Below are 25,137 nucleotides of genomic sequence, written 5' to 3'. Positions count from 1 at the left end.
TTGCACTTCTTCCCCTTCCAAGACGATCAACAAAGCCAAGCCTGCACCGGGGTGGCGTGCAGGGGGGGGGAGGGGAACCGAAGATATTTTAAAAGATTCCCCTTTTGCGGCTGGAGGACGATTCCTTCAAGCTCTTCTGTTCCCCCTTCATTCTTTGCAAATTTGGTATAATATTCCGATTAAGCGGGGAGCGCAGAGACTTCAAAACCCCAAACAAAAAAACCTGACAGGCAAAAGCTTCGCTGGGTGAAGCCAGCTCAATCAGATTTTCCTGCCCGTCCCCGTCCTTCCTTCACTACACACATACCACATTCTTGTGTACAAGTTGCACAATCGTTTAACTGAGAAGGAAAATTACAGTTCGGCGGAACCGGGGGGGGAGGTGCGGGGGGAGGGGGGCACTTTTTCCAGAGGCAGTTGATGTCACTCTCCCTTAATCGCTCCCCTAACGAACACACACACACACCAGCAGTCGCGTAAACCGATTAATAAAAGGAAAGCTGGATCCCCCCCCCCAACCTCCCTGTCTGAGATTAACACCCCTCCCCCTACACACATACACAAGCCCCGTGGGACCGCCTAGCTGAGACCAACCTCTCCCGGCCGCTCCGGTCGCCCGGATCACACGCTCGCCAACGGACAGAGAGGGAAGCGGGGCGGGGGTTCAGACGGAGATCGGCTCTTCTTCCCCGCGGCGATTCCTGTTAACGGAATCTTCCCCCCACGATTCTCATTCACGGGCCGGGCGGAAAGGGGGACCAAACTAAGCCGGGGGGGGGGGCTCGCCTTTCTCTGCCGTCGCTGCCAAGGCCGGCTTCAGTCCCCGAGAGCCGCTGCCATTTCTCTCTGGGCCCGAAAGGCTCCGGGTATCGCCTCCGACGGCGCGGACCGGAGCGCCGCCGCGAGGGAGCCCTTCCCCTGGTCCGCCTGCCCTCCCCTTACCTTGTTTATGTGTCAAAGGGAAGCGTCGCCTTCTCGCAGCAGGCCGAGCGGCGGCGGGAGGCAAACAGCCGGTAGCAACCGCCGGGAGAGAAGCAGCTCCGGGCGGGGATGGGAAAGACGAGGGTTGGTTCCTGGCGAACAGCAGCGGCGAAGAGTAGCAGCCGCCCAACGCGGGGGAGGAGACACTGGGGAGGGAGCTGGGCCCGTGCGACACAGCGGGCGGGCGGGCTGGCCTTTTTGCTTGCCTCATTCACCCGCCGCGCTGCCGAGAGAATTACGCGACTCCGGGCCTCGGTCCCCGTTTCTGCACATGCTCACGCACCTGAAGCGCTTTCGCTGAGCGGGCACGGGCGCTCTCCGTTGCATAAAGAAGCGCCGCCGCTGCTGCCGCCGCCGGAGTAGGGCAGCTAACATTAATAATATTATTGTGCTACGGGTTGAGGAATTGAACGTGAAAGGACCGTCAGTTTCTCTTCGCCGGTTGCTATAGTATAGAGGAAGGGCAGGAGATCGGTTCAGTTTAGTAATGGTAGAGAATCGATACTTTTCTTCTTCAGCTCTTTTGGCAAGGATTTTCTTATATTTCTATGCTCTCTTTCTCTAAGGTTGTGCAAAAATCTGGATGGCCACTGGAGGATTTTCCCCCCCTGCCTCTTAGCTGCATTTAGCGTTCATCGGGATTTTAGCAGCCTAGAGATGTGCCTAAATTCATATTTCATGTACTGTATTCTCACATTTCAGTGAGGTGTATGGATAGTCCTTGGCTTACTACCACAATTCAGACCAATGTTGTTGAGTTTTGCCCCATTTTACGACCTTTCTAACCACTGTTGTTAAGTGAATCCCTGGGCAGTTATTAAGTTACTAACTCAGTTGTTAAGTGAATCTGGATTCCCCATTGACTTTGCTTGTCAAAAGGTTGCGAAAGGTGATCACATGGATAATGGGGACGCCACAAAGATTGTAACTGAAAAATGGTAGTCACTTTTTTCAGTTCCATTGTAACTTTAAACAGTCTCTAAATCAGTGCTCAACCTTTGGGTCGGGACCCCTTTGGGGGTCAAATGACTCTTTCACAGGGGTCGCCTAAGACCATCGGAAAACACATATTTTCGATGGTTTTAGGAACTGAGACACCAATTTTATGGTTGGGGATCACCACAACATGAGGAACTGTATTAAAGGGTCATGGCATTGGGAAGGTTGAGAACCACTGCTCTAAATGAACTGTTGTAAGTCAAGGACATCCTGTATTGGGTTAACTGGCTGTGTGCATATTACTCACTCACTGTGGCTGCTTCCCACAGAGCCTTCCTCAACATTTTCAGTTGTCAAATAATGTAATGACATAATTTGCACCACCTTGACACACCTGTTTAATCTGCCTCAATAGGACCCTTGCAAGGGATTTTGTTCTTGGACAAATTAAGGACAGATTTGGCAATGTGTTGCTTTCCCCACTCCCAGTGTTAAGGGAATGGAGCAAGATAAAGCAAGAGGAGCTTTATTTTGTGCAATGAATTGAGGGAATATTTTCCCATTTCATCCTAGCCTACCCTTCACCCAGTAACCTGGCAGTTACTTTTGGACAGAGGTTTATTCAGCTGTCACTTAGGCTAGAATAGGAAATTGACCACACTCTTGTCAATTTCTCCCCAATTTTTTAAATATTTAAAATTGGTAAAAACTGCAAGTCAAGACAGGACAGGTAGTAAGTGGCCACCATCATCAACACTTGGAAGCATCCTATGGAATATGTACAATACTGTTACATAGTAAGTAAAGTGGCAGTGGCTCCCACCCAAGTAATAACAGTGGAAAGCATAGCATGAAAACCCCTCTTTTGGCAGGAGCATCAGGAAATCTTTAATGAATTTATCTGTGGGAGAGGACCATCAACATGCCCCATTGTCAGTTAAACTGAACTAGCAACACTTTAAAATACAGGTCTTCAGGTCTTTTGAAAGAATGCTGACCATGTATAAACACTATTAGCATTGTCTTCCAGATGACTGATATTCCAGTGTACATGAGGAATCCCATAACTTTTGAATGGCTCTTACAATCATAGGCATTACTCTCCTTACATAGAAGGATCTTCACAGAAACCAAATGTCTAGTTTCTCCTGCAACATAAGCCAAAATAATCATAGAAGGCAATGATAAGGGAGGCAACCCATGTGCAGCAGCTTCAGCCACTCAATAGAAATTCAGGTGTTTATGCATGGCTGCATCAACACCAAGATGATGTGACTGATACATTATAGATTATACTGAGGCATTATAGATTAGACAAGTGTGCCAAGACTTGTGTCAGAAAAAAGCTGAAACGCTATTTTAAAACTGTAATTGCAGTTTAATTAATTGCAGGTCAGAGTGAAAGTGAAGGCAAATAGAAAAATTTATCTCATGCTGGATAAAGGATTTTGCCTCTTATTTTTGCTTTTACCGTTTTAGCCGGAGCCTCACATATAAAAAATAGCTTGAGCTCTCTTTGAAGGGAGATAATGAGGATAATGGTATATAAAAATTGAAGTATTTAAAAAATAGCAAGAACTCGGTGTATTGTACATTTTTTTCAAAACAATACATTCCTTTTTAAATCAATTCATTTCCTCCACTCAAAAATACATAAAACGTATTTTCTCATCTCTCGTTGAATGTCGGATCTAAGGCTAGCTTATGAGTTTCATTTGATATTTTCCATCAATCCTGATTTAGTGCCCTGATACAGAAATATGTCCTTTAATTAAAAAAGAATAAAGATATATAAAATTGCAGGAACTAACAAAAAGCATGTTGGTAAAATTGGCTAGCAGATTTTATACAGCAAAGCACTTACCTTAAGAGTTTTTGTCACCTCTGGCTTTTGAATCTTGGATTCTCAATTCTGCTAATCAATGCTGGCTTGCTTTTCTGATGACATGTGATTTAGAATTGATCTCAGCTTGCTATTTTAGAGGTATGAGTTTGCCTTGCACCTTTGTCTCTCTGGCTTTCAGATTGGAAAAGCTCAATTCTGCAAAAGATACTGTCAGCCTCTGCTTCGCTATTTGCTTTCGGCTGCCATTGAAAGGGGGGGGGCTGGTATTTGGGAAGAGAAGATTTGGTACAGGAGAGGCTGTTAAAATGGAGTTTTGTTCTCACCATCTACTGTGCATGCTGAAGACTGGTTTTTAGAGTTAGTCAAGGCCAACCATCCTGCATACCAACCTGATGATGCTCATTGGAGATGAAACCCACATGGCACCTGAGGAATTTGCAGATTGGACAATGGGATGGGGGTTACGGGGGGAGGGGATTGGACAAATATTGATATGTATGATTTTGCGTGCTTTTACCTCAGACCTTGCTTTGCTTAGCTGCTATCTTTTCATAACCAGTAAAAGTACTCTTAATTCTGTACAATGGAGTTAAGTGATTTCTTTCTTGGTTGCTGAGGGAGGCCGGCTTGACAGATATACATTCTCTTCATTCTGGGAAGGACTTATTGGGATGACCTTCAAGGAGCTGACTCCATCATGAGCAGCACAAGGCAGTAACTTCAAGCAACAGTATTTAGGTCTCATTGAAAGGTCAGAAAGTCATGTCAGAACTTTAGAGTAATCAAACTTAGAGAAAGTTTCATTTCTCTACAAAGGCTTTTGTATAAAACGGCCTTTTTCAACTTGGTGCCCTCTAGTGTTTTGGAATGCAGATCCTCCCTCTGATCACTGTTAATGCTGTCTGAGGTCGCAGATAAGCTAGAGAGAACTAATCTAACAGCAGCATTGTGAATATTTCATAGCAAAGGAGAATGAAAAAACAACCAATCTCTCATAAATTTCAAAGACACTTTTCATCTATTTTTCTCTCTTTTTCTCTTCGGAATCTGATGTGAACATCTGATATGCTATTTAGTCGGGATGAATACTCTTAATAAAGGTTTGGGAATGCTGTAGCAAAATCATAAACAATAATTACTAAAAATATAGCAACATCAGATCTCCCACATTTTATGCACTGTATCAAGTGAAAGTGCAGTTTGCTGGATGTGCCTTAGCATGTTATGTAAATATATAGCAACTCAATCCTGGATTAACCAGTAGCAAAATAAGGGAAGAGACTTTCCCCCCTGGCTATCATGCCCTTAACTCTTCCACTGCCATACTTAACTTCAATCTTTTCTTTTTGTAATTGTCCTTATTTTCCATGTTAAACAATCTGCATTGTTTTAAAAAATGTTTTCTTTGGCACGGTGAATGATTAACCAGTAAGTTCGGTTTGGAAATGTTGGCAAGGTACAAAGGAGAGTTACTGCCAGTTCGGCCCAGATCAGCTAAACTGAAGGGTCTCTGCCCACGCGCCCAGACGCTTCTGCACATGTGCATGTGTCACACACATGCCCCAACTGGTAGTAAAAAAATTGACAACCCACTACTGCAAGGTATCATATTTGTTTGCATCTCAAGGTGTGAGAGTTTTCCTTCCATCACAAAGTACCGTAGTTAGGCTCTGATTAGAGCATTAGTTGGCCTTAATCCAACCCTGGACTAACTGACTTGTTTAACAACAAAATTTAAAGAAGTTTAATTTCTGATGACTACATGCAAACGTCAACACAGTTTTCCTAGCTATGTTATAAATATACTGTAGCTTTGAGGCTATTATTGGATTTTCATCCTACCTTTAATATACAGCTAGTCTTTCGACTTACCACAGTTCATTTAGTGACTGTTCAAAGTTACAATGGCACTAAAAAAAGTGACTGATTTTTAACACAACCTTTGCAGCATCCTCATGGTCATTTGAAGCATCCTCATGGTCATTTGATAAAAATTCGGATGCCTGGCAAAAGATTCATATTTATGATAGTTGCAGTGTCCCAGAGTCATGTGATCCTCTTTTGCTATCTTCCGACAAACTAAGTCAATGAGGACTTAACAACCATGTTACTAATTTAACAATTGCAGTGATTCACTTAACTCTGACAAGATCATAAAATGGGGCAAAATTCACTTAACAAATGTCTTCCTTAGCAACGAATATGGAGCTTAATTGTGTTTGTAAGTCAAAGACTACCTTTATAACTCAAGGCAGTAAGCCTACTAATACTGAACTCCTGCCTCCTATTTTCTCCACAACAACTATCTTGGACTGCACTAAAAGAATGACTGGCCCAAAGTTACCCCAAGTTTTCATGCCTGGGGCACATCTAGAATTCAAAATCTTCTGTTTCTAGGCCATCATTACTACTACACCAAACTAACTTTCTATATTTGTACACATTAACATCCCAATCTTGTTTATAACCCTAGAATTGACTGGTAATTTATTCAAGAACCAATCAATCCAATACAACTTAGCTACTAAGCCCAGAGTTAGCCAGATGCTGCCATCTGGTGAGATATTAACAGGGATTGATCGACCTATCTTTAACAGAGAGGCAGCAATAGTCATCCTATGCCTTATTACTGCCTGATTTGTCCTAACTATATTCTGACTCATTTATAAAATATCCAATCGTTTAAAAAAGCCCATAGCAATAGATAGAAATGAAACTTTAAATGCACTGTATTTATTGCAATATATATGTTTTGTACTTCCAATGAAAATAAAGTCATTTTCATTCTACCTCCCAAAAAATAAACTTAGGCAAAGTGTTGGGATAGACATTAACCTTCAAAATGTAGTAAATTATGAAATGGAACTATTTTATGTTCCATTTTTAAATATATTATAAAACAAGATATTCAATTTGTCAAAAGCTTTAATTGCTATTTTTATGTGGTAAAACAGCAAAGCGGTCATCCCATAAATTGACCACAAATCTCCCAGAACAATGTATGCGGGAAGAACATTTTACATTGCCTAAAGTATAATAGCTGTATTTAAAAAGCAGTCACGGTGGACAATGAATAGAACATGTTTATGAATTTTATGTTTCACTAAATTATTTTATAAGCAACACCAACCATCAAGACATTCTTTCTAATACAGAATGTTATATATAATTATTACTGAAAGTATTTCTTTATAAAACAGTAAAGCTAAAATAATAGCATACAACCAGCATAACAAAGCTGGAATTTGCCTGGAGGTCTTCAACCAGGATGAACAAGTGCAATTTTTTTCATAACTTTGTGTGTTGACTGACAGTCCAATTCGATACTGTAATTGAAATAGTTTCCAACTATTTTCTGTTCGTTTTATGGCTTCTGCATATATATGTGTTTTACTAAAACGTGATAAAACATTTATCTCTAGATATGACTGTTAAATTGTTTCCATTTTTAAGGGAACTGAAGTAAAATTTAAAGTGACTTCACTTGGGTTCAAGGCTGAAAAGTGGTTGATGTACAGGCAATATGCAAACTTTCAGATTCATAAACATTTATAAACTAGTTAAGATTCTTAAGCCACTGATGAGAAAACTGATTCTCCAAATATTCCTGGACAATAAATCCCATCATCCCTGACCACCAGCCCATTCTTGTTTATGCTGATTGATGAGATTGCCCATATTGGTTTACAAAAGCAAAGGGATCAATCCGGAAATAAAAATAAGAAAAACACTGTTTAAATTGCAAACAAATAAAATGCAGAATTTAGGCACTTCAACCATTAGGATCAGCAGAAACCAAAAATAGGAAGAGATAGGAAAGAATATCAGTGATTAGCTATCAATAAATTGGTAGTCCAGGTGACCCCAAAACCATGTAGGTTCTCTCTTTTCCTGTCCCAGATTAAGAGGGACTAAAGTACTTTAGCAGTACTAGAAACATGGATCTAAGGACCAATAGTAAATCTTGAAATAGCTTTAATCCTCCCACAAATGATTAATGTAATATAATGTGTATAATGTAATTAATATAATCCTGTTTAAAATTTATTAATTCTAAAGAAATATCAAATCTGTATAGCAGTATAATTTAATATTACTGTACTCACCGACTTTTAAGATTTGCCCATTTTCGGTAACCAGCTATGTTTTGCCATGCACTATAAACTTGAAGAAAGCAAAAGTGTAATGATCTAAAACAGGCATTTAAAAACCTTTTCATGTTAATTTTAAAAAATCCTGAAGCCAATTTCAAAAAAACCTGCTCTAAAATTTATAGTCATTCACTTACAATGCCAAGAGGCCTCAGCAAATGGCAAGATGACCCTGACTGGGTTTAAAAGCTTGGTGAAGAGCCCACCTTGATTAATACTTGAAAGGAGATTCACCCGAGAATTCTATAGCTGTTCATTAGAATTATATTCTAGTATAAAATGCTTTACAGAAGACAGCGACAATCATTTCATGAAACACCTCTGCTTCCCAAGCTACATTGGTTAACAGTTTGCTTCCAGGGTTAATTATTCAAGGTTCTGGTTGCTACTTATACATCGCTACAGTAAATGAACAAGGCCACTGGGCTCTTCTAGTCCTGCTTCTCTGCCTCCAGCCTATCTCCCCCCCCCCTCTTTTTTTTTGTCAAGATAAGTGTTTTCCAACTGCAGCTGCTACATACAATGCTTTGTTGTAGATAAATGTCTCCGCTCCAGCTGACTACTGTGCACTGTGGCAAGAAATTCCCTATCTTCCAGCCACAATTGCTGCCTTCTTTCAACCTTCTGGCCACCTGCAGAAAAGAACCCCCTCCTAGTGGCTGGTGTAACAATGGATGCTTTTAAACAAGCCCATCTATGGATTCTGATGGGCCCTTAGAAAGGAAAGCAGGTGAAACTGATAGGAATTCTTCAGTTTTCTCTTCTAACCCAAATGATGCAAAGAATGATAAAATAGCTTTTTTTCCCTTTTGTGAAGGCATGTAATCTCAAAACAGGGTAATCCACCAGTGAGGGTCTGTGATAACCAGTATGCACACAACACCTGGCTAGCAACATTACCAGACTGAAAGAACAGATTGAAATTTGAACAGGAATTTTATAAGCAAGTTTCCTTTCCAACCAGTTTCAGATGGTTTCAGACAAGAAACTTAAAGCTTCTTAAGGAAACAACTATCAGGATAAAGTATGACTCCATTCTTAATCTTAAATACTTATTTATTCCATATAGCAATACAGACAAATGAGGTTTCCAGCAAATATGGCTGCATTGAGAAATAGGTATTTTACTGGTTTTAAATCCCTCCCCAATATACAGGCAAAAGTAAACAAACAACTTCAGTGTTCATTGTATATTACCATATTTATAATTGCATCCCATTGAGCATTGTATCTCTCAAAACAATAAATGTTCAGCAGAATAATTTTGTTCAGATAAAGGACAGATTGGCAAGCAAAATTAATGTTCAGTACTATTATTAATGTGTGATTACAAAGTGCAATAACAAGCAAATGCTTTTAAGGTGTTAATTTTGCTTTTTATAGGATGCATTCAAAAGGAGTTACTTCTTAGCATTGGAATGAAGAAATCTCACTATTGGATTGATCTTGGAAGGTCATTTATTTTTTCTTTCTTTAGTTCTGAAAATGCAAAAGTAAAGAGAAAAATTTCAAACCAATTTTCTAGTATAGGAAATAAAGAAGATAACATGACAAACCAATGGGTTGAATGGATGCTACACTGCTATATTCAGCTATATACTGAAAAGCCTCACTGAACTCATCAGGCATTGTTTCAATTCCAAAACTGCAATTTCAAGCCCTGAAATATAGTGGGTTTTCATAAGCAACAACAAAAATTCTACAAAATTTCTGGAATGTCTCTGAATGTGATCAGAAGGAAATTATATGCTAGTCTGATAATGCATTCATCTATGTGTTCCATTCTTTTATAACCCTGTTTTGGGTGCTAAAAATCCTTCTCCATACATCTCTACACCTTTAGATCTCACACAACAGCAACACTTCTGAAGCACAGAGCCTTGGAATAAGGCCTTCAGCACACTAATGAGAGGTAATCATGGGTTGTTTTTTAAATTTTGCCTAGTTAGATTGACTCAGACAAAAGTATTGAACTCTGGACAGATGGTTTCTTTACATCTCCCTCTAATGATTGATATATTTGATTTTGTAAAAAAACACATATATACTGTAAGTGATATGTGAATGCTTCCTATATTATGTTCTATTGCTAGCTCTATGTTATTACAATGACAATTATGACTTATTACTAAAACTACTATGTCTTACACTATTACTATTCACTCTGAACTTCAAGTGAGGGCATTCTATGCTCAGAGAGCATTAGTATTACTATTCAATCAATCAAATTGATTTCAGTCTTATAGCATGTCACTAATAACATAATTGTGCTAAAATAGAAATAGATCCATAATGATAAAATAAAAAGTGAAGGTAAAATTCATGTAAAATTATAAAGTATAGGTATTAAAACACAAATGAATTCTATAAAATTACAATTAATTTTTGAAGAATAATCTAGCTCAAGATTAGAAAGTGGAAGAACATGAGTTCTAGTCCTGCCTTAGCCATGAAAGCCAGCTGAGTGACCTCGGACCAATCACTCTCTCTCAGCTCAATTCATGTTACAGGGTTATTGTGGGTAAAATAAGAGAAAGGTATGTTAGATATATTTGCCACCTTGAATTATTTGTAAAAACAAAGGTGGGATACAAATAAATAAATGCTATAAACTAAGGCAACTATAAAAGGTCATGAATACTAGAATTTATAAAACACTATGAGAATGTAAGGCAATGCTAACATACCTTAAGCCTAATACTTGCTGAAGACTTGTTGGAATTAAAACCATAACATAATTTTATATAATTATAATAAAAAAATAAAACTGTGTTGATGTTTAAAAGGAAAAAGAGGGGAAGGGGAGGGGAAGAAAGAAATAGGGGAGGAAAGGAAGAAAAATATATATTATGCAGAATAATTCAGAGTTGGAAGGGATCTTGGAGGTCTTCTAATCGAACTCCTTACCCAAGTAGGAGACCCTACATTACAAGCAAGTTGCCGTCTAATGTCTTCTTAAAAACCTCTAGTGATAAGCACCCATAACTTCTGAGGACAAGTCATTTCACTGATTGTTTTCACTGTCAGGAAATTTCTCAATTCTCGGTTGGAAACTTTGACAAGTTTCCATCCATTACTTCTTGCCTTGCTCTACAATAGAATAGGTTATCTCTTCCTTCTTTTGTGGCAGCCTCTCAAATGTAACTCAAATATTGAGTTATTAAAGGCTAGTTAAGGCTCTGTATAATATCACTTGGACAAGTTATTTACTTTATCAAAGCTCTGACACAAGACCAGGCTATATATTGGAAATTCCTTTCACCTAGTCAGCTAGCAAGGGATTCAGATTAGATTCCAGTATGCCTGAACATTGTGTTATGTGTGGGGAAATATACATTTCTCTAGATTTCTTTAAAATGGCAACACAGTAACAGATAATTCAATCATCCCTTCATCACAAGGAGAAAGCCACAGCTTTTTGGCATGTTATAGAACCTCTCCAAGACAGAAGGTAGGGCATTATAGCAATCAAGAATAAAATATCTTCTGGTGTTTTGGGGGCTATAGTGTAATGCAGTGACCCCCATCTTTTGGGTGCCAGGGACTAGTTCTGTGGAGGGTGGTTTTACTGCAGACAGGGAAGGGGGGTGATTTTGCGAGCAGCCTGGATCATGCACATGCGCGGACGGGACTTTGTGTGGCCTGGTACGTAGCAGGCCACAGAGTGGTGCCAGTCCACAGACCAGGGCTGCGACAGGGGTGGGTTACTGCTGGCATTACTGCTGGTTTGCTGTGCACGCAGCGCACTTTACTTGCACATGCCCAGTTGCCAGTTAATTGTTCTGCACATGTGCAAGACATTTTAAAATGAGTAAAAAATCTGCTGGCAACGGCATGGGCAACCAGAGAACCAGTTCAGGGGTGTAGCCAGCTGGCCATCCCTACCAGTTCAGCAACCCAGTCCCAATATCCACTACCAGTTCGTCTGAACCAGTGGAAACTGGTAGCAACCCACCTCTGGGCTGCGGACACCTGGTGTAATGTGTAGGAACAACACTTTTTGTGTGTGTTCACTGAATTACTATATGGTGGAGCCTGACTAAGATCACTTTATAGGGCCATATCTCTGGCTAGTTAGTTGAAAGATGCTTTGGCCTGATTGAATCCCATTGGACCCAATAAATCTGGAGAAATTATAAAAGCTTAGTAATTTTTGCCAACAAGTCTGACATTTGTCTTAAAGAGGCAAAGAAGTCGGACAACCAGAGTTGAAAATTAGCTTGAACCAATAACGAGCATGTGCTTTTCAGAAGTTTTAATTGGAACCATTCCAGTTTCAGGTTAAAGGACTGACTTGGGAATACATTAAGGAACCAAAAACAGGTTATTTAAAAAACTTGATTATACATGTTATAATGGTTCTAGGTTTTTATATGCACATAGTTGGAAGCCATATGACAATTGTGGCCTCAAATTCATTTATTTATTTGTTGGATTTATGTGCCAAATACTTTATCTACCAGTTATATAATTACCTTCTAGTGTGACAAGAAAATATATTAATATGGCAGCTTCACTTCTTCTGATCTTTTCATTTAGAGCAGGGGTGTCAAACTCACGTCATGGCAGTGTCACATGACGTATTGGGACTCCCGCCCCCTTTGTTAAACGGCATGCACATGACCAGCATGTGACGCATCCAGCCCATGGACCGGGAGTTTGACAGCCCTGATATAGAGGGCTGAATTTGGTGCTTCTATGAGCTGCTAGCCAGAAAAACAATTCCTAGATAATTCCCTCTCTCTATGCATCCTTGCCAAGAAGCTGCAATAAGGGGAAGTTTTGAGGCGAACACCATTTTCTCTGCATGTTATGGCTTAGGTAAGCCAGGGTGGCTAGTGAACTGCTAAACCAGAGTTCTCAACCTTTTTGGCTTTGTGGGCAGGCGGGGGGAGGATAGTTCTGCACAAGTGGCAGACAGCTCCATTTGCGTAAGCAGTGAGCATGTGTGCCCACTGCTCACATGAACAGAATTGTGCGTACACTTGCCACTTCCATGACCCAGTTCCAAATGCATCCCAGTACTGGGTCACAGCCCAGGGGTTGGGAACCCTTGTGTGGAACTGTGTAATCTCTTCCTCCAACTTGTTTTTCCTCAACATTGAGAAAGCAACTTGTACATAAAGAGGCCAAATCCTTAAGCACTGATGTTACCTAGATTAGTAATAAAACATCTGCAAAAAAACTCAGGAAGCACTAAGGACCCCCCAGTTCAACCCTGAACTACAAATATTATTTTGGAATCACTATGTATTTTAGAGCAGGGTTTTTCAAATAGATTTCCTAGGATTACACAAGAAGCCCAATTTGAATGGATTCTGTGCCTCCTTCATTCTAGTGACTAATTTTCTATCACCAAACCATCGCCTTTTGATCAGGGGTTCCAGAATTTTTTTAGCTGAAGTGGAAGTGAATAACAATAAAACCTGGTAATAGCTTACAATGCAACATTTTTTTAAAGTAACTGAAGATTTCTTTGTGCAAAGGAGAAATGTCTATGGTTTCTTCTGCCTCTTTGCACAATCTGCAGTTTGAATCAGTTGATTTTTTTCCATTGTGACCTTCATTGCATTAGTTCAAATAGCAGCCAAAATTCAACAGCCAAAATTAAGCCTTTTTTAATGTTTCAGTTGTAAGCCACTGCTAGGTTTTATCTTTATCAACTTTTCTCTTGATCATTTGTAGAAATTGACTGTGTAATGCTTTTTCCTGATGGCATTTTGTTCTTGCTTTTATTACATTCTTTTGATATTCATGTTTTCTTTCCGCCCATTCAGTAAGTTCCGATTTTTAACTTGCATTAATGCTTGTACTTGGCTGTCTTTCATGTAATCAGCCAGTGCATGCTTTTCTTTGACAGTTTGTTCAAAGTAAATGTCTACTTCCATTTCTCCAGGGCAGGTATAATCTATCATTATGGGAATGACTATTCATTAGCTTTCTGGGTTTCAGCTTGTGTTCAATTAATCATTCCAGCAGGATATCGTATCACAGGTATGCCACAGATATTGATGGCTTTCACCGTTAGTTCCACCATTTTTCCCTTTAGCACTTTTCTGATTTTTTGGATATGATTTAGCAATCACATTTTTAACTTGCCATACTTTATGTTATCCGATGATTCTTATAGGCTTCATTCTAATAGCTTCTGATGACTTATCCATTCAAAATTTCAATCCCATTGTAGCAATTTTATTCAAATTTATTTTTATGTAGCATATTACTCTAGCTCAAATTTCATTGCCATATCTGTGTTAGAAATTCTTACCATATTTGTCAATTGTTGTATTTCAATTTCTAATTTTCTGTAAAGCATCAGATTGCTCATAAAAAGCAAATGTGACATTTTATTTTCATTTTTGCTGCTTGGTAGCCAAGATTTGTTTTCTTCAAAGTCATTGGAACTGTAATCATATCAATGACAAATAATAAGAGTGATGTCATTTAGTAGAAGATGCCTCTCCTAATGTTGACAACATCATGTTTATTTCCAACATCCATTCCAGTCTTCCACTGCTTATTTTTTCTATAAACATTCCAATATATATTTTTGACACATTATTGTTATAGTTCATCACAGTCAGCACATGTTCAGATTGGATTGGCATTTTTATTCACCTATAGAGTCCTACCCAAGGACCTGGGATAGGCAGATGTTATTATGGTGGGTTATAGTCAGCCAGATGGTTAGACTAGATTTCACATTTATTCATGTATCAAGTCCCAAGGATCTGAGATACACAGATGTTGTTTATGGTGTTAACAGTATCGGATCTCAGGATGTAAGTTATTCCAAGTAAAGCTGCCTTTTGCAATTAACTGGTGGTGATTTTGTCAATAATTTTATAATGATAATATATCTTATTCTGCCCTTTTATACATAACTCATAGCTTATTTTCCCCATTACGGCAACCCAGTTAAGGGGTGGAAAAAGCGACCGGCCAAAGTCACCCAGCTGACGTACATCAATTTTCTATGATAAAGCTTTTGCATAATCAAAATGTTTTATAACTCTTGCAAGAGGTCAAATGGAAAAAAATATTTCAGTTACTTTCCATATTAGTCAGTGTTTTATTTCAGGAAGCTTATATTAATTAGGAATAAATCCAGCTTCGACAATTTCACTGCAGACTATATCTCAGCTATGTTATCTTCAATCTAGAAAAAAGATTTTAAAAAATATTAATAATGGTATATCCCACATTACAGTAGGCTGAGTCATATTTATCTATACAGTCTATTTATAAAGATATGATAGTCTCAAAGATTTTGAATTAAATTATAGAATGATTACCTAGCTCTTGAAAAATCTTTGTAAATTTTCTATGTTGTTATGGTGACAAACAGTATATATATATTGAAATTACAATTGCTACTGTTAATCTGATAGACCATAATGTTAACTTAGTAATATAGAATTAGAAATTAGTGTATTATATGTGTGTGTCTGTGCGCACATATGCAATCTCAGTTTTTTTATTCCTAGCAATTGTCTGGATTAATCCCTGCAGTTTTCTTGTCAAGATTTCAGTTGTTTACTGAAATTGCCTACTTCCAGGGCTGAGAGAGAGATTGTCGAAGTTCAGCCAGCTGGCTTTGTATCCAATGCAGGACTATAGAACCAATACTTTCCTGTTTTCAAACCTGGTGTCTTAACCACCAAACCAAAGTGGTTATAGTGTAGGCTGAAATTACTCCAATCTAAAATCAGGAAGTTAATAGGAAAATAATGGGCCAATTATTCCTAGAATTGGTACATTGGTTATAGCAACAGGGTTTAATAGTAAATGGGGCAGTGCTTTCAAAGTCTGCTACTATTTACAATGTTGGGTATCAGCATTCTTTAGAAAAACTATGCTAAATTAATGTGAAGCAATTTTTAGTACAAATAACGACGAGTACAAAAAATTTGTGAAAGCACTGTTATGAAAGCTGGCATTTGTAAGGTCCTACATTTAAGTCTAGTTGCTGTTATGGCTGTTCTCTCTTATAATATTAGAAAATGTTACTCAAGTAAATCAGTAGATGATGATCTAAACCAAAGCCAAGAACACTTAACAATTACTAATGTTGAAAAATCTACTTTCCCTTCTCCCCGTTCTCTTCTGGCATTTATAATGGGAAATGGGAATTTTAAATGCTAACCAAAAATATACCTAAAGACTGAGTTCAGATATAATGGTGCTTTCTCCTTATGAATGAGATAGCTTCTCTCCACTATAGATTTCAGAATTTCTCAAAAACATCTGCCACAGGCTTTAATCAAAATGTTATCATATCAAATCTAAAATTATGCCCAGACTCAATTACTGTTGGTTGCAACAAGCCAATTTCATGATTTGAAGTTGTAGTTTTTCAATTATTAGTATTTAGAATTAACCATTGTTTAAATTTGAACACAGTGCTAATCGTGGTAATGCAAAAGTGGAAGTGAAAACACCATCGCTATATTTCAATAATGTACTAAGCTTCCATAGCAGTTTAATAAACATGCATGCATTGCCATTTTCACCCTCTTATGTTTCTCCTTGAGTAGTGACAGAATGAAGCAATTGCATTTTCAGTTTGCAAGACTCAGAATTTGAAAACCAAGTGGACTAAAGAAGAATGGAATGAAGTCTATCACTACAATATGGGGTATAGACACTGAATTTCTTGGGGGGGGGGGGCTACATTATGGCAATGGAAAAAGCTACATAAAGCAACCCAAGAGTTCAGAAGTATTTTTAAAATTTACAAGATGGAAAAAAAACCAAACCATAAAAAGAGTAAGGATATAGAGGTTTAATTAAATACTTACCATAACAATCAGATTGGATTAAGAATCATGTTCTTTTTTTCTCCTTTCATATTCTGCCATTTCATAATCATGGTGCTTGATAAGCTAAAAGATAATCATAGATAAATACATGGAACATACAATGTTAGCATGTTCTTATGAACTTCTATTATTTCATTACAGTGGCATGACAAAAACTTATACATTTAAAATACATTTATTTTACTTAGACTATTAGTTTCTATATGTACTATTGTGAATATGATAGAATTCAAATGATAATTTCAATATCCTTTAAAAGTCTACGTTCATTGCAAATTAATCTTGCCAATTTCCAGTCTGTGGCTACATTTATACACCATGTTAGCCCATAACAAGTTTGGACTAAACCAGAACAAAGAATATTATGCATAAACCAATAGTGTCCCCAGCTAATTCACCAAAATTGTGACCAAAATAATCTTTGGAAACAATTCTAACAGTAGCTTCCTTTTTGGAAAGCTGCGGCAAGACAATTCATTCATTTCTCTGAATCTAGTTCTCTTAAAAGAGAACTAGATAACATGTGTCCAACCTGTATGCATAATGCTTTTAAGAGAGAAAGCCTAGGGAAGATTATTAGCTTCAGTCTTATTCAAGATATATGCAATATTCCGACATCACAGACAGTTTGGTACATAATGGCTAGTATACCACAAGCACAACTAAAATTCAGTTTTAAGTAAGTTTCTTCCACAATTCTATGTAAGCTAGGATGTCTAATCTAGAGCCGATATACTGTTTCCTGTTGGTGACATTCCACCAATTAGGAAATACATGCCATGTAGCTTCTTGAAGTACATTCATGTTCATATATAAGGGCAACTATGGAAAATGATCCATATAAGTTGTCAATTGATTAAAACTCAGGAAAAGATGTAAAGAATAACTAATTAAACGTTACTTTACAAATATTAATTTCACACATATTATTCTTACCATAACCCATAATAGAACAGTTGAAGAAACAGTCAGGCCAACTTTTATCCAGTTAGGATTTTTTGTATCTTCCCTTCCTACTTGGAATACTGAACGAGACAATGCTAAAATAAAAAAAGTTTCAAAATACATTAGTTCAGAAATTAATGTAAAATACTTTCGGAGAATAATTCTTCAGTTATGGATTAGGCACACGTTTCCCAATTAAACCAAAAATAATTAAGTCACATTATGACGATTTATTATTTGAGCCACAAAATTACATTACATTATTTGTGTCCAGGTTATATCTTCATAAGACAGACAATATAGAAATAGGGAACAATTTTAGCTAAAGTGTCATAGCTGTGAATAAGTATGAAGTTATTAGATGAAATTATAATTTTTTAAAGATTCTTTTCATATACTGTACGGTTAATTATATCAAAAGAAAAGTATAATACAGTTTATTGTAAAAACACAACATTTAAACAGAATATAACAAACAGGAAGAAGTAATGGTGTTTTAAATTTAAAATAATTTGTTTTTAAATAAATCTATACCCTATCTTTTTACTCCTTTAAAGAAAATGATTTTTTCCCTATGCTCATGTATAATCCCAGGGAGAAAAATGTTTAAGGAGGTTCCAGTTATAAGACCTTTTTCCCTTCCAAACCAATCACTGCAGAGCACTAAAAACAGGTATCTTACACAAAGTAACCCATCAGGCTTTCGATGGAAGAAAGAAAAAGAGGAATGTAACGACCGTGCAGTAAAGGGATATGCTCATATGTTCATCACTCTGATATAGAGATGCACAAACACACCCAACTCGGTGCCCTAATTTGACCACGCGGGGCACCGCAAATCGTTGCATGCACAGAGGGCTCAGCAAAATGTTCAAATAAGAAAGGCACCTGCAGCTGAAGATTATACATTCAGTCTAGGGCGCAACGCTCATACATTCACTCAACCTGGGTAGGGCAATAGAACACTCATGCAAATTGAATGCTTTCCTCTGAATAGCCAAGTCCGAAAAGAAAACAAGTCCCACCCGAGACCATGCAACTCACGTGGAGTCATCTTCCTTGGGACCTGCAAAAACCACTTCGCAGCCCGCAAGGTCGCCGCCATGTTACTTTTCCTCTCTCGTGAGAAGCAGTGAGACAAACGCACCAATCCAAGAGTAAGAGGGAAGGATTTGGGGCGTCATCTATCGGCAACTCGGCAAACAACTCAGTCAGCCGTAATAGAAGCTCATCCCCACATTGACTTCCGTTTTTAATTAGGGTTTGGGTGTTTTGTTTGTTTGATGCTATGCTCTGTTGTGTTTTTTATTTCGGGAACTAAAACATGCACAACTTGCTTTTCTTGAAATCACTGCTGTGATAGCACTCTCCTAAATTCTCCTGTTAAAGTGGATTGTTGTAATCGGAAAATAATATCATCATAAATGTTATTCTAATCTAATGTCAGTTTTCATGATTAAAAGGTTGCACTACATTTTTTAAAAAATAATTAAAAGCATGAAAATTGAGATAGGTGAAAATTAAATTTTGATAGCAAATACTAATCTATTCAGACCAGGGTGCTATAACACTTAAAGGGTTGTGTTTTTGTTCAGTCACTAAGTCGCGACCCCATGGACCTTAGCGTAAAGGAGTAGTCAATCAGTGTTACCTGTCCTCTCTCTCTCTCTCTGTGTGGGTGTGGGTGTGGGTGTGTACACGCACGCGCATTTACCTGCAGGTAATCTTTTTAAAAAGTTGACTTCTGAATAAATATGAAGTTTTCAAATCATAAATTTCTGAAAGTATTACTGAGTACAGAATAGATATAAAATTGGGCTTACATGCTTTCTAATGAAATAGAAATGGTCAAGAGTTATAAGATTACAATCCTTGTCAGCATCAAGTGGTTCCTGTTTGAAAATTGCTGATCATTTTGGAACTCATATACTATTTCATAACTATAGTAATGCCGGACTCCCAATTTCAAACCTGAGGTTTCAAGAATGCTGCCTTATAACTGGTTTTTCCAGGTTTTTTTGAGATTAATAATACAAGACTGTTGTAAGAAGTGGTAAAAAGACTCTGTCGGTATGAAGTTGATTGTATACCTTTATACTGGAGATGAAAAGAAACAAATTATTAGAATGTCAAACTTGTTTTCCTACCCAATTTTTAAATGGATTTTTTTTGCCACAGGTTCCAGAGTGACGACTACTGTCTTTTTAAACAACTAACATCTAGTTTCATAGCTACTGTGATAGTGGAGATCTGTATTTAAGTGTAGAACGACATTAAATGCCAGATATTAAAGACAGGACAGGGTATTTTCTTTATGCTTTGGGGGGGGGGGCTTCATACAGGCATCACGTGGGCGATTGCGACGACCATGCACTTATTTATAAGACGGTATGAATATTACAGTTTTAAACTGTAATACTCTTTCTCCAGGACAATTCCAGCAATCTCCATAGCTCCTATGATTTTAGTCCTTCGGTTCGGTTTCCTTTTGTAAGAATGAGTCAAGCCTCATACATGTGTACACAGTTCTGAAATCTTGAGGGAATTCAACAGCGTTACCCGCGCACCCAGACGTTTTCGCAGTTTCGGAGCTCAGAAAACGCGCAGGCGCAACACTTCCCCAAAACGCTGCGAGAGATTAAGATTGCTCCCATTTCCCGACTTCCCCTGTGGCTGCTATTTAAGTCTATGGAGAAGAGACAGGAAGAAGGGGGGAGGGGGGTCATGACGCATGCGTGCAAGTCCTCATGACCCGGCTGGGGAAGCCCACACTGGCGGCCATTTTGGCGGCGCCTCCTCTCTGTGGCCTGCTCAGTTACCACGTGAACCGGCCTCCGCTTGGGGCTTGCTGCGGAGCAGGGGTAACCGGGCACAGGGATCCCGGCGGCAAGGGAAGCCGCACAGAGTTAGAAGGGGGAGTTGCCGTAGCAAACGACGGCAGTGCTGGTGGTAGCGACGCCCTGGCGTGGAGTCCCTTCTGAGAGGCGGCGGTAGGGGTGGTGATCAAGGGAGCGGGTTCACCGGCCCGGTCGTAGCAAGAAGGGCGGAGGCGGCGGCGGAGGCGACAGCAATAGCAGAGACAATGCCGTCAGTGAGCCTCCCGCCGAAGGAAAACGCGCTCTTCAAGCGCATCCTGGTGAGTGAAAGAAGCCCTCGGTTAAGCCTGCCTACCTACCCGCCAGACGGAGTTTCCCCATGAAACGGGGGCCCCCAGGAGATGCTTATCAGCAACTCCCGGATCAGAAACAATATCTCCCGCTTTCGTTCGGTTTCAGCTCTGCTGACAAATGCAACTTGGACTTTTAAAGGATCTCTCGGCCATGTCAGCGTTTCTTGTTCCAGAACTGCCCGTAGAATGTGTTGGCCATGCTTTACTTCATCACGCCCCGAGGCCAGCTTAGAAGGGATTTGGTTGCTGAGAATGGCTATTCTCTGATTTTAGAAGCCAGTAATAGACAAGCTTTTGGTAGGCGAAACAATAGGGAGGACAGAACAAAAAAACAAGCAAAAACCGTCTGTTCAATGAGAGGCAGATTGCAACAAAAAAAAAAAACCACAACAACCTGGGGTTTGTGGTTTTTTTATTTAAAAGAGAGAATTAAAAGTCAGACCACTGTTATCTTGTTTTTTCTTTGGCCTGAGCCTGGCTGCTTTGAAAACATCTTTTCAGTTATCAAAGATTATTTCAAACAAATCAACTGGTTTGTATGTGTTATCTTGTAGTATTGTTACATTGTGCTGATCTAAAATAAGTATGCCTAATGTAATATTAGTGAATTAAAATGATCTCTAAAATTCATCAGTCCAGTTTTTTTTTTTAAAAATAGATGAAGTTAAATTATTTGAAACAAACACTTTGAAATAAGCAATTGGTGAAATGGATAAATTGTTAATGTTTGCTATTTTATCTACTTAAACTTAGATAGGTTTTTGTTTTGAACATTTGTATAATGTTTGCGATATTTTTCTAGAATTTTCAAGTTATGGCTTAGTGGACAGTGATTGTTTGTATAAGGTTAAACCAAAACAAAGATATCACATTACACCATGTAACTCAAGCCAGTGTTAGACTAATGGTCATTTATTTTTAAATTTGTTATTAAAAATTTGTTATTAAAAAGATATACCCAAAATATTACAGTCATTTAGAATATGACATTAGTAATTACAGAATGAGTAAATGGGATTGCACAGAAATGATGAGGCAGTTAATGACCTCTTACATCTTGTAATACTTGTCTGGAATAAAGGAATAAAGGAATATTCAAAGAAGCTGTATCATTCTCAAATTGGTTAAACATATATACAATTGTATCCATATATAAAGTGGATATAATTACCAAGCAAATTATTCAGCTATGGAGCAAATATTTAAGTCCACTTGTCCACTGGAAGAGACCTAAATATGCACAGTGCCTATATTTCCTTAATGTTTAGGTTTTATATTTGTGGGATCAACAGTTTATTTGCATGAATGCCACATAGTAGTCTCGGAGAAGATTTTTATATGATACATTATGGCTAAAATATTTTAAATTCATCCTCACATCTTACAAAAGTGGAATATTAGAATATAGAATTATATATTTTATTATTTATAATACACACAAACATACACGAAGTAATGTCGAATTTTTATGTATCCTTGTATTCTGTTTTGCCAAGTTTGTTTAGAATAGATTACTTTGGAATGTTCGTAGTGTCATTCAGGCTTTTATATTGGGCCTTATTTACTTAATTTGGTAAACATAGAATTCTGTCATAGGTACTGTATGATCTGTATGCATAAATGAATAGACAGAATAGCAATAGCAATAGAATAGCAATAGCAATAGAATAGCAATAGCAATAGAATAGCAATAGCACGTAGACTTACATACCGTTCCATAGTGCTTTACAGCCCTCTCTAAACAGTTTACAGCATCAGCATATTGCCTCCAACAGTCTGAGTCCTCATTTTACCGACCTCGGAAGGATGGAAGGCTGAGGCAACCTTGAGCCAGTGAGAATCGAATTGCTAGCAGCCAGCAGTCAGTAGAAGTAGCCTGCAGTATTGCATTCTAACCACTGCACCACCACTAAAAAAAGTCAGTGATTACTTAGTATTATATCCCAATAGATATATTTGCCCAAATAAGTCAGGATCATCAACTTTAGATCATGAGTCATTGTTTATTATGAATGATAGTTTGTTTGAATATAACACTAAAATACCCTTAAGTCTTTTTGTTGACCAGTGAATAGAGAAATTAAGTGGGGCCAAATCAATTATATTCACATTGGAATAAAATTTTTATATTCTGAGAAATCAGTATTCCTGACATATTCGAATGTAGCAATTTGTTTAGGTGGAACTTATTCCAAGCTGAATTGGCTTTATCCTAAGGCAGCAATGGCGAACCTTTTTTGGCTCGCGTGCCACAAGTGGGAGCGCTGGGGGGGTCGTGTGTGGGAGTGCCGCACCCATAATGCAATGCGTGACCCCCCAGTGTGCATGCGTGCATAACAGGCGCGACCCACCCATTTTTGTGACTTCCGGTTTGCTCGGAGGGTCGTTTTAAGCGCTCTGAAAGCTTCAGGGACCATCCGGAGGCTTCCCTGATGCCTTCGGAGCGCTCAAAACAACCCTCCGAGCAAACCAGAAGTGACATTTTAAGTGTTCTGAAGGCTTCAGGGAAGCCTCTGGACGGTCCCTGAAGCCTCCGGAGGGCTTCCGGGGGGCGGGGGAGGCTCTTTTCGCCCTTCCCAGGCTCCTATAAAGCCTCTGGAGCCCGGGGAGGGCAAAAAAATGGCTTTTAAAAATGGTGAACTCAGCTGGCCAGAGTGCACATGTGTGCTGGCCAGCTGACAGGGCAGCACCTCGCGTGCCCTGACAAATGGCTCCGCGTGCCACCTGTAGGTTCGCCATCACATAGGTTCGCCATCACTGTCCTAAGGAATACATAGATTCATAGTAAATTATCATAATGATAGAAGTTGAGAAAATGGTTTTGCACCAGGCAGTTAGACTTAAGATAAGAAACTTGTTTTAATGTTCCTTACTTGTCCCAACTTGATTTTCTATATTTTAATGCTGTTATGCAAATAAACAGGTATTTAAACTGTGTTTATTAAGCACAAGTAATAGATTCTTATTTTCCTGTGGAAAATGCTGAATGTGTCTAATGACTTATCTGAACTTTGTAGAACTTTTAAAACTAGTTTTTAAAATACAGAACTAAGATAGTTTTGCTCGTCTTGACAACTAAAGATAGGGCTTTCAATGAAACCTGTATCAGCACAAAATGTATAATGAATGAAATGTGTGTATCTTTACAATTCTGTGAAGTACAAAATGATTTAAGTGTTAGACATGGGAAATAATATATTTTAGATATGTAGGAATAAGATTCATATTTTTTCTCCAACTATTTGCATGTGTACAGGTAGTACTTGACTTACAGGCATTCATTCAGTGACTCTTCAAAGTTACAGTAATGCTGGACTAAGAAACTTATGAGCCTTCCTTGAAGTTACAGCCATTGCAGTACACCGGCAGTCATGTGATTATGATCTGGGACCTTGGCAACTTTCTGGGTGCTTGACAACTGGTTGCCAAGCACCCATAAATATGTAAGCAACATTTGCACAGCTTCCCTGCCTGCTTCCCCAGAAGATCAGTGGGGAAGCCGACAGGGAAGGTCGCAAGGCATTGCTGCCTGACTAGAAGACTCCCTGGGAATTGGCTGGAAACACTCCTTATTGAAATTCAAGCTTTGATGTGAAGTATTTTCAGTCATTCTCTCAAAGTCGAGAAGACTTTCCTTTGGCACTGAACTTTTTCAGTCATCCTCAAAGATGAGAGGAGGGAGTGGCAGCTTAGATTCCTTCATGGCTTTCAGCTTAGATGTCAGTGTGGAGCATTTTTAGCTGACCCCCAGAGATAAGAGTGAGTCTTTCCACTAAGGGGGGGCTGGCTGAAAACACTGGTGAAATCCGGGCAGAATTTTCAGTCACAGAGGATTTTCAAGCGCAGAGTAGAGAGGCTTCAGAAATCTCTTGGCTGAAAACCCAAGCAGGTATGAGGCCCTTATCCACCCTCTCTGATGTGTTCCCTTGCTTCCTTCCCCACTTGGTATGCCCTGGGGCTTGAACTGCAGCTTCCCCACTGACTTGATTGTGGGAAACTTGCAGGAAGTTACTTTGGCTAACAACCAGGGCATTCACTCAACATTGGCAACTGGAGTTATCTGGATTGCCGTCACTAACCAAAGCAGTTTCACTTTATGACTGCAACTCATAATAACTGAAATTCTGTTTCCAATTGTGGTCATAAACTGAGAACTACCTATTACGTTTATTACCTTCAGATATCTGAAAGGCTATTTGTGTATGTGTGCATATTCACACATGCTTATATATTCTTCAGTATGCATCATAATTCAGTCTTCAACTCATTTTCATTATAGATATT

General features: G+C 38.7%; 3 protein-coding genes across 5 annotated transcripts in view; 1 reads left to right on the top strand and 2 right to left on the bottom strand.

Moving 5' to 3' along the window:
* The window catches only part of ELF2 (E74 like ETS transcription factor 2), a 42,341-nt gene extending 41,240 nt beyond the window's left edge, over nucleotides 1–1,101 (bottom strand). For all 3 annotated transcript variants that reach the window (XM_081959117.1, XM_081959119.1, XM_081959118.1), the window contains exon 1: nucleotides 943–1,101. The gene's annotated coding sequence lies outside the window, so the exon portion shown is untranslated. The remainder of the gene's footprint in view (nucleotides 1–942) is intronic.
* A 13,868-nt stretch (nucleotides 1,102–14,969) lies between these two features.
* On the bottom strand, nucleotides 14,970–18,883 carry NDUFC1 (NADH:ubiquinone oxidoreductase subunit C1). Its single transcript, XM_081960245.1, has 4 exons — nucleotides 18,729–18,883; nucleotides 17,676–17,779; nucleotides 16,719–16,802; nucleotides 14,970–15,076 (listed from the first exon to the last, which is right to left on the bottom strand). Exons 1-3 carry the CDS (start codon nucleotides 18,787–18,789, stop codon nucleotides 16,737–16,739), a joined length of 231 nt encoding a protein of 76 aa, XP_081816371.1. The 5' UTR covers nucleotides 18,790–18,883; the 3' UTR covers nucleotides 14,970–15,076; nucleotides 16,719–16,736.
* Nucleotides 18,884–20,392: 1,509 nt separating this feature from the next.
* The window catches only part of NAA15 (N-alpha-acetyltransferase 15, NatA auxiliary subunit), a 41,494-nt gene continuing 36,749 nt past the window's right edge, over nucleotides 20,393–25,137 (top strand). Inside the window, exon 1 of the mRNA XM_081960099.1 lies at nucleotides 20,393–20,820. Coding sequence (XP_081816225.1) covers nucleotides 20,767–20,820 — 54 coding nt within the window. The 5' untranslated portion in view covers nucleotides 20,393–20,766. The remainder of the gene's footprint in view (nucleotides 20,821–25,137) is intronic.

This window comes from Natrix helvetica (assembly GCF_964273705.1).
Source record: "Natrix helvetica genome assembly, chromosome: 7".
Classification (NCBI taxonomy): Eukaryota; Metazoa; Chordata; class Lepidosauria; order Squamata; family Natricidae; genus Natrix; species Natrix helvetica.
Note: the sequence above shows the minus strand (reverse complement) of the source record. Positions and strands in the feature narration are given on the sequence as shown.